The sequence below is a fragment of the Crassostrea angulata genome, chromosome 5 (assembly GCF_025612915.1).
Source record: "Crassostrea angulata isolate pt1a10 chromosome 5, ASM2561291v2, whole genome shotgun sequence".
Taxonomy (NCBI): Eukaryota; Metazoa; Mollusca; class Bivalvia; order Ostreida; family Ostreidae; genus Magallana; species Magallana angulata.
In genome coordinates this window covers 46,231,907-46,246,274 of record NC_069115.1, presented here as the reverse complement: position 1 = coordinate 46,246,274, position 14,368 = coordinate 46,231,907, and the positions used below count along the sequence as shown (strand labels likewise).

Below are 14,368 nucleotides of genomic sequence, written 5' to 3'. Positions count from 1 at the left end.
ACATCCTCCCCATAGCGAAGGGAATATAATGCACTCCTTGTCTGTTCAAGGAAAACTTATACCATTAAGTGAATTAAAATGTAAAGATGCATATTGGATTTTAATTAACAGTTGTAAGGAAATTACTCTCTGTATTCAAAAATGGTCAGAAATATTTGAAGTAGAAATTCCAGTCTCTGATTATAAAAAGATATTTAATTTACCTTTTCAGTGTTGCACACAAACTAACGCACAATCTTTTCAGCTCAAAATATTACACAGAATCATAGTACACAACAAGTCGCTTTTTAATATGAAATTGATTCCAAGTCCGAACTGTAACACAGACAACTGTAATGAAATTGACATTAAACATCATAGATATTTCCAATGTAAAAGCATACAAATTTTCTGGAAAGATCTAATTTTTTGGTGGCAACAACATATAGAAAATGTCAATCACTTAACAATGCAAGATGTCATATTTGGTATTTACAAAGTAAAAAATGTTCCACTAAATTATTGTATTCTACTTGGAAAATGCTTTATACATCTAATTCATTCAAAATCTCCTGGCAAACAAATTGAGTTCATTGCTTTTAAAAATTTTCTAAGAAACAAACTTCATGCGAAAGAAAATTATCTTTGTTCGAAGAATCAAATGCTCATTTTTTACGAATTATGGCAGCCAATATTAGTTAACTTATAAACTGTAGTCTTTCAGTATTATATGGATTGTCTTGATTGTTTGAAGATTGCTGATCAATGCTTTCTACCATGTTAAAAACTAAGATGCATGTATATTTTAGATCCATGTTAATATTTTAGCTCCATGTCCAAAGTACTCGTATATTGATCTGTTTCCATGCTATTTATCATTTATTCTATTGTGAAACGTTTTGAATTATGTTCTAAAAATATATGTACCATAATTGTTGAGCCAATAAAATATTCACTCACAAAAAAAAAATACAAAAAAAAAAAAAAAAAAAAAAAAAAATAATGATTTATTCTTAGGTCCAAACGCAGTGTTTCAGTTTGATAGAGTAACTGTATAGGAGAGTTGATTAAAATCAACTCCCAAAAAATGCTTGACGTCGCAAATAAATATATCTATTTTCAACACTAAGATTCTTTTTTGTCAACTGATCATTGAAGTACAAACTCAACTTTTTCAGTGTGTTCAGAAAAATAGGCTTGGTCTGTTTCGTAGATACATGTACATGCGCATTGCTTGTTCTAATTTTACTGCATCAACATACCTCCTTAAGAGAACACAATCTGCTGGATTACATCTCCTAAATATCTTGTATTATCCCAAGGTTCTACCCTGCCTACTTCAAAAAACATTGCTTTAAATTGTGCAATGTTAGAAGAGATTGTCCCTGCTGCTGAACACAATGGAAAAATATGACTCAGAACTTGCAAGAAAAGGACAAGAAAAATCATGAACTATACCCATGTACCCTCTACGCTAACCCTACATGTACCCCATCACCACCACCGTCGTGCTCTCTTTCTCGGATTTTACAATTGATGTTATCCATTAGATTTTTATTATCGTTTACAAAATACACCCTCACCCATTATTATACCATCTCTGGTTACGAGTGGTTTTTTTAAAGTGAAGAGAATGTTTGATTGCTTGCTTTTATATACATTTAGCGTTTAACCCGTCTTGATTGAGGATCGTTAAATGTAATAATTCATACACAAATAGTGAACTATGTAGAAGATTTTATTAAGCTTTATTAACTCCAGAAAAGTTTTAACGTAATGTTTTGTCAGACCGTTGTCCAATCTGTTCTAAGTTTGGCAGAGTTAAGACTGCCGCTCTCGTGACTTGAATGAAAAAGAGAAGAGATAGAGAAAGTTGTGTAAAGTATAGGTGATGTTAATGAAGAAATTATCATTAGTTATAAACTGACAAACAAATTAATTAAGATCTATATATTACATGTATTCCTATATTGTTGCAACTTCTAAGCAATTTAAAGAGAGGTTGTTATAATTCCTTTGGTCGTCGACAACAGTGTCTTCATACATGTACATGTATAGAGATGACGTAACTAACCAACCAAATTGCCTGGAATCCGAGAATACGGGTTTTAAATATTTTAAAATGCAAACAAATGATCAGTTATGAATTCAGATATACTAAAACGGAAGAGCAACGTTAACGCAGTCGTGAGCTTAATGAAATAATAAAACAATGGCGGACAAATTCATTCTTAAGTAAAGAATGTTTCACATTGAGAAATCATGACGAAAGTATTTTATATAACGTTAAATTACGACCTATGTCTAATACCGAGAAGATTCAGCATCCTTTTATTAGAATTTGCCAGTAATACTGGTAATGAAAAGCAGTCTCTGAAAAATTCATACAATCTTGCATGTTTGACATTACTTCATCCCAATATCTATACATGGATATCGTTCTTCCCTGTGAAAGAAATTTCAAAAAACTTCAAAGACTTAAATTACATAAGTTTATAGGATAAACTAGACCTCGATTTGTCACTTTATAACTACTGCTAGATAATTTTTCATCTGTGTCATCTATTATTTACTCCATCAACTCTCTCTCTCTCTCTCTCTCTCTCTCTCTCTCTCTCTCTCTCTCTCTCTCTCTCTCTCTGTTATCATGAGTGTGGTGTCTCAACTCTGCCTCCTACTATCTGAATGGACAAATATCAGTCAAAGCATTATGTTGAAACTTTTCTGGAGTTAGGCCTATTAAAAGTTTATACGAAGTTCGCTATAATAGCTTTCCAAAAAGCTTCCATGACTAAACAAAATTATTCAATGGAAGCATGTACCAACTAGGCTATCTTTCATAAAAAAAATTCAGTTTTGCTGCTATTCATCAAGTCATAAATAAAATTTTCAGATTTAAGAAACAATGTAGTCTTATTCTTTGATCTTTAGATATGTATATCACTTGAAATTAAATTATTCCATAAATTCAAACAATGTACAAACATAAAATAACTGTAAGTTAACTTGAAAGCAAAAGATTTTTATATAAATTATGTTTGCTATATCAGGATTCAAAATCAAAGCTATTTTTGTCATTTCTAACCATATGAAAGTACATGCAATAGGAAAGGATAAAGCTGTTTTTGTATATCCATGTTATCTGTTGTATTCTCGTGTGACAGCTATATACATTATCCTTTAGATCGAATGTTTAAGAGAAAACCTATCGAAATAACATACACACTTGACAAGTAATTACGTAATGTACATTAGTAGGACACGCGAAATATACTCTTTTCAAGAGAAATGAAATCCCCAAGTGATTGTAGTTGGCTTATCCCGCTTTGGCGATTAAGTTCCTCCAGTAAATATTCCAGCTATGTTAATATATACTTGATTTAATCCAAACTGATGATTTCTGTTAATATTGATAACTAACACCAATTAACACTTACATTATACTGTATTCGACAATATGTAACAACTTGATGCTATGACACCCCCGCCCTTTCCACCGTTAAAATATGGCTGATCAATTTTTAAATCAGGATTTCACACGTGCATGGTGAACGTCCCATTGACTTGAAAACTCTTGATCACTAATGCTTTTTACATCTTATTAACATTTTCATCAATTGCAAACGTAAATGTTGACTCAATAAAATGCATTGGTTAATTTTTTTATGAAAAAAAAATTGACATTGCTAACTTCCATTGCCAACATTGTTCCGGAAAATGCAACTTTCAAACTTCATGATGTCACCCTTCAAAATATGTTGATCTAAAGTGACAATCGTATGAATGATAAATAAGTCTTTAAAAATCTCATACAAGCTTTCATTCACAAATTTATTCACAATTCATATAAGCTTATCTTACAATTTAGCTACAAAACAATTTTACTACATCTATACAATGTAAATTTGGATTGTAAAGAACAACCCATCACCACTTCTACAATGATTAACGTATAAATAAATTTGAAAATCAAGAATATTCCGAGTTTTGTTTATGTTTATACATGTACATCACTCATATATAATATAGCTTAGTAAAATTATAATGACCTGTAAACAAATGGTTGGGCTTTTACCCAACACACTCTGACCCCAACAAATTAGTTATATCAAATGTCTCTCGCTTACTGTCGAGGCACAATGCCATATTTCCCAACAAGTTCAGAATATCTCAGCTGGTCTGAAAAAAAAATGAACTTATTGACTAAGACTTTATTGGTAGTTTTAATTTTATAATTATCTGTATGAAATAAGACTACTCTCTACAGAGAGGAATTAAAACAGTTAAACACCTAAACAGTTTAACCTGGTCAGTTTAATGCAACATATAAAGCAAATCAAATTTTGAAATACATAATTTTATTATATTGATTTCAACTAAAATAAAAATTACATCAACTTTTCATTTCATACATAGATTGGGATGGTATAAATTAAGTAAAGGTTAAGAATATTGCGTGTTTATCATAAAATTTGTTGTTTCTAATGTTTTACAGACAATTTGTAAGTAAATAATACCGTTGCGATTTCTTTCCCGTTCTTCCCTCTCCTGTTTCATGTTGTAGGCAGAAAACCCACAACACGTTGGCTTGTGTGTATGAAAGGCCCTTACGTCGAAGAGGGTCGTGATCGCCCAAACTAAAACAAGTTTTTTTTTATTTTCATTTTAAAAAATTTACAGAGTGTTTTTTTTTCTTCTAAACAATAATATCTGATGATCAATAAGATTCATAAAGTTCTGCTTTTTATTTCTTTTTAACACTGTAAAATTAATCTCTGTTGATGACATTTTTTCTAAAAATAAATTATGTATTTTTTCTATTTTTTAGAAAAACTCTTACCCTTGGCTAATGCTGTTATTTTTCCACACTCTGTGCATTCTACGAAATTCTCTTCAGCATTGAATATACATCCAGAGGATGCGAGTCGGACGGCAAATATCCTCTTAATGACAACATAATTCGACAGTGCAGAGAATGTCGCCAATCGTTCTATGCCTTTGCTGTCAGTGTAAGCACACGGAGGCAGAGTTTTGATTGTTCTCTTTGTCTTGTCACCCTGTAAATAGTTTACGTTAGAGTTTTTTCTCATTATTCATTTTACTTGTATTTTCATCATAATATGCGGGTTTTATATAACTGTTATCAAATTCTTCAGACTTCTAAATTTCGTATGATAATTAATTTAAGCACTCTTACCGTAATTTCTCTAGCCCATGCAGTCATTGACAAAGCCATTTTTTGCTTTGACTCAAATCAACATAAAATTTCTGTTATATAATGAAAATCGCTTCCTTTATCTGGCTTATTTCCGTTATTGAATAGTTTCCTAATGTATGGCAGTACGCGTGGAGTATTCCGTAAGCGAGGAGTATTCCACTATGGCAGGATGTTGCTATTTAGACACATTTTAGTAAAACGCATACCAATTATTGATTATTTGACATGTAATGATAGTAAAAGCAGGTGAATGATTTATTTAGCTACGAACGATATTGTACTGGCAGCATTATGATTATTTTGTGCAGTTCGTACTTTATTTAAGGTTGCTGAAGGATTCGATATATCAATTAACTGGTTAGATCTGGATCATACAAATTTCAGCTCTGTCCGTTTGTAAAGAGTTATCATTCACAATCAGTTTCTTAAAAATAAGGAAGAAAACAATCAGTTGATGTAAATATATCAATATTAGAGATCCTATTCCAATTATATCATTAGTATGCTTTCGCCGTCTTCGGTTAAATTTTGTGACATTTTTAATGTTTTTCTTCGTCTGAATACATATTTTTTCAATAAACATGTATGCGGCAGTGATACAATACAAATTATCTAGTTTTACATATTTTAATAGATATTTTTATGTGTCTATAAGTGTAAGACTTTTTGAATAAACATTTGATACTTTTTAAAGCTCCCGGTGTTTCTTTATTGCATTTCAGCTTATATACTCTTCATTTATTTTCAAAGGTTTCTAAAAAAAAAAAAGCTTATAGCTTGACATGGAGTTGACAATCTTCGTACATCAACGACCCTACACATGATGAAACTGTGTTCATTCAGTCAATTAAAATGTGACTAAAAGGTTACTGAAATGTGACTGAATGGCATAGCTCTGCCATTCAGTCTCCTTTCCAGACCTTTCAGTTAACATTCAGTTGACTGAAATTTCATGAGTTTCATCCTGTGCTATTAACGAACTTAAAGATGATCTCATATTTTAACACTATGCATGTATATCAGCATTTGTTGGTTATCATGTGAAATTGTTTTAATATAAATAAACTGTAACAAAGTAATAATTAAAGGTAAAATTCGTTCTTTTTCTGACAAAATCATTTTCTTTATTTTATGTAAATGTCTGAAAACCGATTTACAATAATAAGAAAATAAACATCATATTTACGATATCACAATTACCTTTCATTGAGTTATGACCTGTTTAAAATACTCAATATAAAGTACATATCATTTTAGCAAGAACCAAGAAATTTAGACATTTTCGGTTCCGATAGTTCAGATAAGATCGTGACTTATACGTTTGCTGCAGAGGGGCATGATCCATTAAAGGCACTGGCTAAGAAAATTGTATATTTTCAAAACGCGACATGTAATTGTTCGTGTCATCCATTTAATATTTTTTTCTAAAAATAAGCTCCTTGGATACAGAGTAGAATTATCATTACCACGATAAAAGACGTGTAATTGAAATAATTCCGGTTTTTGTGGTTATCAATCATAGATTGCTTAATTCATCAGACACGGAACGTTTAGAGGGAGACTTATCCGAAAACCAAAACACTTGATAGCAAAACAAAAAAACAATTAAAACACCGCTTTCCCAGTTTCCCAATCCTTGAGGTTGGAGAGTAACGAAGTACTTATAACTTAAGTTTGCTAATTTGTGATGGATGTGTGTGTAGTGATGTACCTAAAACTTGATTTTGTTAATTTTCATATAATCGTTGTATCAGTTAAAAAGGAAGCTAGCCTTTCTTATATTCAATTTTAGGACTTGTAAATTTTAATATAAAAAACAGGTGTTGAGGAAAAATACCAAAAAATGTTTGTGAGAAATAGATGGGACAGGAAGGAAATACCGCTGCAGATTCCTTCTCGTTCTTCATTTTCCTGTTTCATCTATAATTAAATCTACTCCAACTTATAAAATTTAAAAGAAGACACAACAAAATAAAAAGTTTCCTCTTTCGTCATTAGCTTGTTTTTCTGTATAAAAAATAGGTATATGCCAGACAGGGGTCAAAGCATAATTGAATTTCAAACTCTTCATACTAGCTTTTCTCTATTTGATTGTCATATCATAGCATTTTTGTTTGACGGAAGAAAATTTAACTCTTGTTTTCTATAATGCACTTTGGGCAAATTTTAGAGCCCATTTCTGACCCCCCAAGTTACTTCTACTATATATCGGGAAACTAATGTTAAAGTTCATCTATTACAAGCTATTTTGTTCTTAAAGCGATTTTAAAAAACACCCAACTCTTATTTCATTGTAACCTTATTATTTTTCCCCTTAAAGAAAGACGGACACAAAGAAAACAGACAGACAAACAGACACATGTCAAACGGTATTCAGAGTAGCTAACTTGAACATTCAGCTCCGATTAATTTTAAAATGTGCGTACGTGAAATGGAAGTAAAAATTGATCAACAGGAAAGTTGTAAGTATGTTTTAATTTCAAGTACATAAACACTACACAAATCCCACTTTGAGTTAAAACTAAATACAAACAATTTAAAAGGAAGGAAATACCGCTGCAGATTCCTTCTCGTTCTTCATTTTCCTGTTTCATCTATAATTAAATCTACTCCAACTTATAAAATTTAAAAGAAGACACAACAAAATAAAAAGTTTCCTCTTTCGTCATTAGATTGTTTTTCTGTATAAAAAATAGGTATATGCCAGACAGGGGTCAAAGCATAATTGAATTTCAAACTCTTCATACTAGCTTTTCTCTATTTGATTGTCATATCATAGCATTTTTGTTTGACGGAAGAAAATCTAACTCTTGTTTTCTATAATGAACTTTGGGCAAATTTTAGAGCCTCTTACTGACCCCCCAATTACTTTTACTATATATCAGGAAACTAATGTTAATGTTCATCTATTACGAGCTAGTTTGTTCTAAAAACGATTTAAAAAAAAACACCCGCCTCTTATTTCATTGTTACCTTATTATTATTCCCCTTGAAGAAAGACGGACACAAAGAAAACAGACAGACAAACAGACAGACACCTGTCAAAGGGTATCCAGAGTAGCTAACCTGAACTTTCAGCTACGATAAATTTAAAACGTTTGTGTGCGTGCGTGCGTGAGATGTAATTAAAAATTGATCAACAGGAAAGTTGTAAATATGTTTTAATTTCAAGTACATAAACACTACGCAAATCACAATTAGATTTAAAACTAACGACATATATTACATCATATATTTGTGTCTGGCATTGTCAAACAAAATAGGTCTATTTGTATATATATGTTCTCTTTTGAATATGCTTCTCGCTTACTCTCGAAGTACAATGCCATATATCTGAACAAGTTCAGCATAGTTTGACCGTTCTGAAAGAAAAACAGATATAACTAGACCTGTTTTTGTCTCCAACAAAAAGTAAGGGCTTTTCGATAACCCCATTGTCCCTTTTTAATTAAATGTTTAAAAAAAAAAATTATTCTTTAATTTATTTCCAAGTGTTCTAAACGCCTTGGTATCCCCAGTTGCTTAGATAGGAACTTACGAGTAGTGCAATGTGAAAAGAAAGATAACTCCAGAATTAAACAGATAGCTACACTTCTAATTTCCAAAGGAATATTTTCAAAAAATCATATCGAAGGAAGTATGCATTCCACGGACACAAAACTTGGTATGCCTATAGTATTTATTCTCTACATTCTTACAGCAAAGCGAGATAACTCTTACTAAAAAACATTTTGAAATATAAACAAATGATGATCTTTGGGCCTTCCTAACCCCTATAAGGACTCAAAAAGTGGCCCCTCGGACCATAATTTTAAGATTAAACTCTTCATTTTGAACAATAAACTGAAAAGATTTTTAAAATCAAAAGAGAAATAAAAAAGTTACAGCTAAAGGGCTGTTTTGTACGTTGGCCCTTGCAGATCCCTATTTTTTTTAAATTGTGTACCCAAAAACTTTTCCGGTCTGCGCATTGTGTGTATTATTATACATCTAAAATATTGTAATGTTAACTTGTAAACTTTTTGAGAAAACGAACGACGCGTGATTTTAGTTTAACATTGAAACTCCCATAGACAATTTTTCATAGGCTCATAAAACCGGAAGTACTCAATATATTTTATTCAAACTTGGTATATATCTTGAATACTTCTATTTGAACAATGCCTCGGCATCTTATAAAATTCCTAAGGTTTTTTAAAAATATATTTCTGTTTCATCCCCCCTTATCTCAAGTTTGAACCATAATATCTCAAAAACGGTAAGAGATAGAGAAATGGCTACGCTTATGATTTTGTACATCATGACAAGATACATCTAATTCTTAAACTTGAATGCTCTAACTATAAAAATAATAAAGATATTGTGCATCAATGAATTTTTAGTATTTTCCTTGTCAAAACCGGATGTGCCGGAACCGGAAGTCCAAAACCTTACATACGCGTGTCACTTAGAGATGCTTTAAGACTATTGTATAATTGTTTCAAAATTCTTTTGCGTTTTCAAAAAATCGCTGACGGAAATTCTGTCGAGCATAAGAATAATAATAAGAAACAGAAGAATAACAATAGGTCTTTTCGACCGAAAGTCGAAAAGCCCTAATTACACTTTTTGACAAAATAGTGATTGTTAGTTTTAATCAAATATATTTATTCCATGTATGAAATCAGACTTCTGTTATAAAAGCGGAATTGAACATTTCAACAGTTTAATCTGGTCGGTTTTATGCAACATATAAAATAAAATCATCTTTCCGAAAGACATATTTTCATCATTTTTAAAATTAACAACTTCATACTTAGATTTGGATGATAAAATTTAAGTAAATCTTTACTATTTCAATTTCAATGTTCACAATTCACACATGTGCCCATGTATATCAAAAAATTTGTTTTTCCTAAAGCTTTACAAACAATTGATATGGACGAAAATACCGTTGCAGATTCCTTCTCGTTCTTCATTCTCCTGTTTCATTATGTAAGCCAATAAACCACAACACATTGGCCTGCATGTATGAAAAGTCCTTTCGTCGGAGATGGTCGTGATCGCCCAAACTAAAAATAGTAAACAACGTTTTTTATTATTTTTTTTTAAAATGAAACAAAGTGTTTTTCTTTTGTCTAAACAATGCCATCTCATGATCATCAAGATTCATCAAGTTTTACTTTTTTACAATATAAAATTAACCTCTGTTTATGACAATTATTCTAAAAAGATAAGCTCTTTCATCGATAATTCTGAAAATCTTCTTTTGTTTTGAAAAAAAACTTTTACCTTTGGCCAATGTAGTTTTTTTTTCCACACTCTGTGCATTCTACGAAATTCTCTTCAGCATTGAATATACATCCAGATGACGCGAGTCGGACGGCAAATATCTTCTCTATGATAACATTATTCGACAGTGCGGAGAATGTCGCCAATCGTTCTATGCCTTTGCTGTCAGTGTAAGCACTCGGAGACAGAGTTTTAATTGTTCTGCTTGTCTTGTTATCCTGTAAATAATTTTATTATAGTTTTTTCATTATTCAAATTACTTGCATTTTCATCATAATATGCGGGTTTTATATAACTGTTATCAAATTCTTAAGACTTCTAAATTTCATATAATTAATAAAAATATTCTTACCGCAATAACTACAGACCAGTCAGTCGTAGGAAAAGCCATTATTTGCTTAGACTTAAATCATCCCGAAACTGTTGTTATATAAATGAAATTTGACTCCAACCAGCTTTCCGGCCACTTAGGGTTTTTTGTATTAAATAACATTTTCAATCAAAGACAGTTGTCAGGATATGAGTCGAGTGTTGCACAATTGATCGGAAATTATTATGCACAAAACCATGTATATTAATATTAAACTTTCTGATTTTGAACAACCTATTGGGGAAAAGATATTTTTATGTTCTTGATGATAGAGATTTCTGTCCGTTTTTAAAGGGATGTAATCATAATTGGGTTTCATAAAAGAAATAAAGGAGAAAATAATCGGTTGATGTAAATGTATCTCTATTAAAGATTATATCTAAAATCATAATTTTCTTTAGTTTTTTTCGTTGCCGTCTTGCATTAATTTTTGTGACAGTTTAAATCCCTTTCTTTCTTTGTACATATTTTTTTCCTTAAAAATGTATGTGGTAGTTGCATCATTTAAACTACATGTATGCTGTTTTACATCAGGCATTTTTCCTCTGTATGAAAGTGAAAGACTATTTAAGTGAACATTTGATAATATTTCATGCTCCCGATGTTTCCTTAATGCAAATCAGCTTATATCCTCTTTATTGTTTTTTTAATTTTTATTTATTTTTTTTTTGGGGGGGGGGGGGGGTAAAGGTTTCTTTAAGACTGAAAGCTTGACATGTAGTTGGTAATCTTTGTAAATCAAGGACCCCTTTAACTAAGTTGACCTCATACTTTAATAGCATATGTATCACCATTTGTTGATTATTTTATGAAATCGTATAAATGTAAATAAACTGTAACAAAGTAATAATAAAAATTGAAATTCGTTCTTTTTCTTACAATATCATTTCTTTACTTTTCTGTAATTGCCGGAAAACTGATTTAACATAGTTTGAAAAAAATCATGTAATCACCTTTCCTTGAGTTAAGACCTGTTTTAAATACTCAATAAAAAGTAACTAGCATTTTAGCAGGTAATTTAGAAAAAGGTTTGGAGAGACTGTCTTAAGAAGACAGTATGACATGTCCGAAAACATTTATATGGAAAGCCATAGGGAATCCCCATGCCATGTAGTACATTGCCATTGTAATACAATCTTGGGCGTTCATGTTTACAACCTTGGCCAAGTTAGGAATTGTAATTTGACCTTGCCATGATTTTAAACCCCGGCCCTCTAATCATAATCCCCAATGGCTTCCCATATATTCCAGTAATGTTCCAAGCTCTAAGATATTTTTTCTAAACAACATGCTTCTTCAAGTTATTCCATTTTTAAAAAGGGTTTAAGCGTAGTTTACAATTCAAGATTTGAATTCATGCCAACAAAAATGAGTTGTCATAAATAAAGGCTTACGCGTGGTTCACAATATCACCATGCAAACATAGATTTTACGGTGTTACCATCCAGGAGGAAGAATGTGTTTAAAGAAAAATGCAGGAACAGGTTCCAAATGGTTCAGAGATAATCGTGACAAATTATACGTATGCTGCAGAAGGTCATACTGTATTAAAGGCACTGACCAAGAAAACTGTACACTTTTAAAACGCAACATGCATTTAGCGGGGGTGTTAAAGAAGCATATGGAATCTGAGTTACATGTTATTCCGTGAAATCACAATTCTTAGTTATTATGTACATATTTAAATATCTAAGCAAACAAAACGTAGACCAAAGACAAATAAAAAATACTGAAGACAATTTTTTTTTCAGAAATTAGTTTGTATTACGTAGATTTACACATTGATGACGTCATGACTAAAAGTTGAATGTCGTGTGAATTTGACCGGAAAGCATTGTAAACATATTCAAAATATAACTAATCTAAGAACTCTAATAAAGTATTGGGGTGTGATTTATTGAGAATTGAACATAAGAATACTGGGAGAGATGTTAGTTTTATCAATCATTCACTAAAAGGTATGTAAATTTACTTTTATTTCTCGGCCGGGCTTTCCTCTGTCGTTGTTTACGATAAAAAATTCGGCTAGAACAACACTATCCCGTATATATATTGAACTTGAAATTTTATACATATCGTTAGTTTGATCAATGCTTAAATTGAAAAATGCTGCTTGAATCCCATGTTGTGTGTTGTTTTGATGCAACATACCGTTTTCCGTGCAAACTATAAAAGTTGGGAAGGTTTTACGAGAGCTGAATGAATAAATAATTAAGAAGAACATAGAATTTTACCAGCATTTTGATTAAAATGAGATGCTTTGCCTTCACTTGGTATGTTTATTTTATTTTGGAACCCGCGGGGTAGTTTTGATCTATCTCATTTTATGCTAAGGAATGTAAGTAGGATATTTATAGTTGTCACGTGATAATGCACCAATGTGGCAGTAAAGTACTACCCGATTTTATTGCACTGACATCTATTTTAAAGGACAATACCAAGTTTTTGATCTTATTCAAAATAGTTATTTAATTTCTCGATTTTGAATAATAACAGTCAAAATAAGACGCTAATTTGCCCATATGCTTCCTTAACACCCCCGCATTGTTTTTTGTTGATTTACAAACAATATGCTGTATGGATACCGATTAGGATCATCAAAATCAACGAGAAAAGACGTGTAATTGAAATAATTCAGGTTTTTATGGTTATCATCAGACACGTAACGTGGGGGGGGGGCTTATCCAAAAACCGAACAACTGATAAGCAAACTAAAACAAAGAAAAAAAATTAAAAATACCACTTTTCCACATAAGTCCGAGTACTATCCTGTAAGGATGGAGATCTATGAAGTACCTTAAACATTATTTTGCTCATCTGTGATGGGCTTGTGTGTGAAGTGATGTTTATTTTAAATATTCATCATATGTGTTACATACATTTGACAATTTTATTTAGTTCCAGCCCCACAATGTATCAGTCAGTTCAATTAGGCGTCTTAAACATAAATAGGAAACCACCATCTTTTCGCCTAGTTTACTTAATATTAGATTGGAACATCAAACAGTTAATCCCTTTTAGAGATATATCATTCGCTTTAATTTTTTTTTACTTCATAACACAAAAATTTATAAAAAGGAATTTCTGTCCACTGTAAGTTATAGTTGAATAATTTATCGAGTGTATTATAGACACCAAAGAGGGTGTTGACAAGTTCTGAATAAAGAGTCACTGGTGCACAAAGTCGACGACGCACTCCTGGTTCTAGTGTATCTTGAGTAAAACTCAAGCGCTTCAAGAGCACCACTTATATATTATGGTGATTTGTCACTTCACTTCCCTTCAGCAAACAAACCACGAATGTGACAAGTTAAACTAATCTGGTGACTTATCTTGAGATCTCACTTACGAATCGAGTGTATCTTACGTAGAACACTCTAAATAAACTTTTTTTTAATAAAACCATCTGCATGCAAGACATCACCAGCTAAGTATATCAACAACAATAAAAAAGTGACCTTTTAAATAAACAACAATAAAAACAGCCAACTTTTAAATAAACAACAATAAAAACATCAATAAATCATTTA

The 14,368-nt window shown here is 31.3% G+C and overlaps 1 protein-coding gene across 1 annotated transcript; it reads right to left on the bottom strand.

The window, feature by feature from the left end:
- Nucleotides 1-3,981: 3,981 nt before the first annotated feature.
- Nucleotides 3,982-5,215, bottom strand: LOC128185460 (uncharacterized). The gene is made up of 4 exons (XM_052855050.1): nucleotides 5,177-5,215; nucleotides 4,820-5,036; nucleotides 4,497-4,616; nucleotides 3,982-4,158 (listed from the first exon to the last, which is right to left on the bottom strand). Exons 1-4 carry the CDS (start codon nucleotides 5,213-5,215, stop codon nucleotides 4,103-4,105), a joined length of 432 nt encoding a protein of 143 aa, XP_052711010.1. The 3' UTR covers nucleotides 3,982-4,102.
- Nucleotides 5,216-14,368: the final 9,153 nt, after the last annotated feature.

Excerpts from the sequence above, each read along its gene's own strand:
- LOC128185460 (XM_052855050.1), bottom strand. The coding sequence starts at position 5,215 with ATGGCTTTGTCAATGACTGCATGGGCTAGAGAAATTACG. Across the intron at positions 4,617-4,819 it reads AATAACAGCATTAGCCAAGG|TTTGGGCGATCACGACCCTC; the intron begins GTAAGAGTTTTT and ends AACTTGTTTTAG. Across the intron at positions 4,159-4,496 it reads ACGGGAAAGAAATCGCAACG|ACCAGCTGAGATATTCTGAA; the intron begins GTATTATTTACT and ends TTTTTTTTTCAG.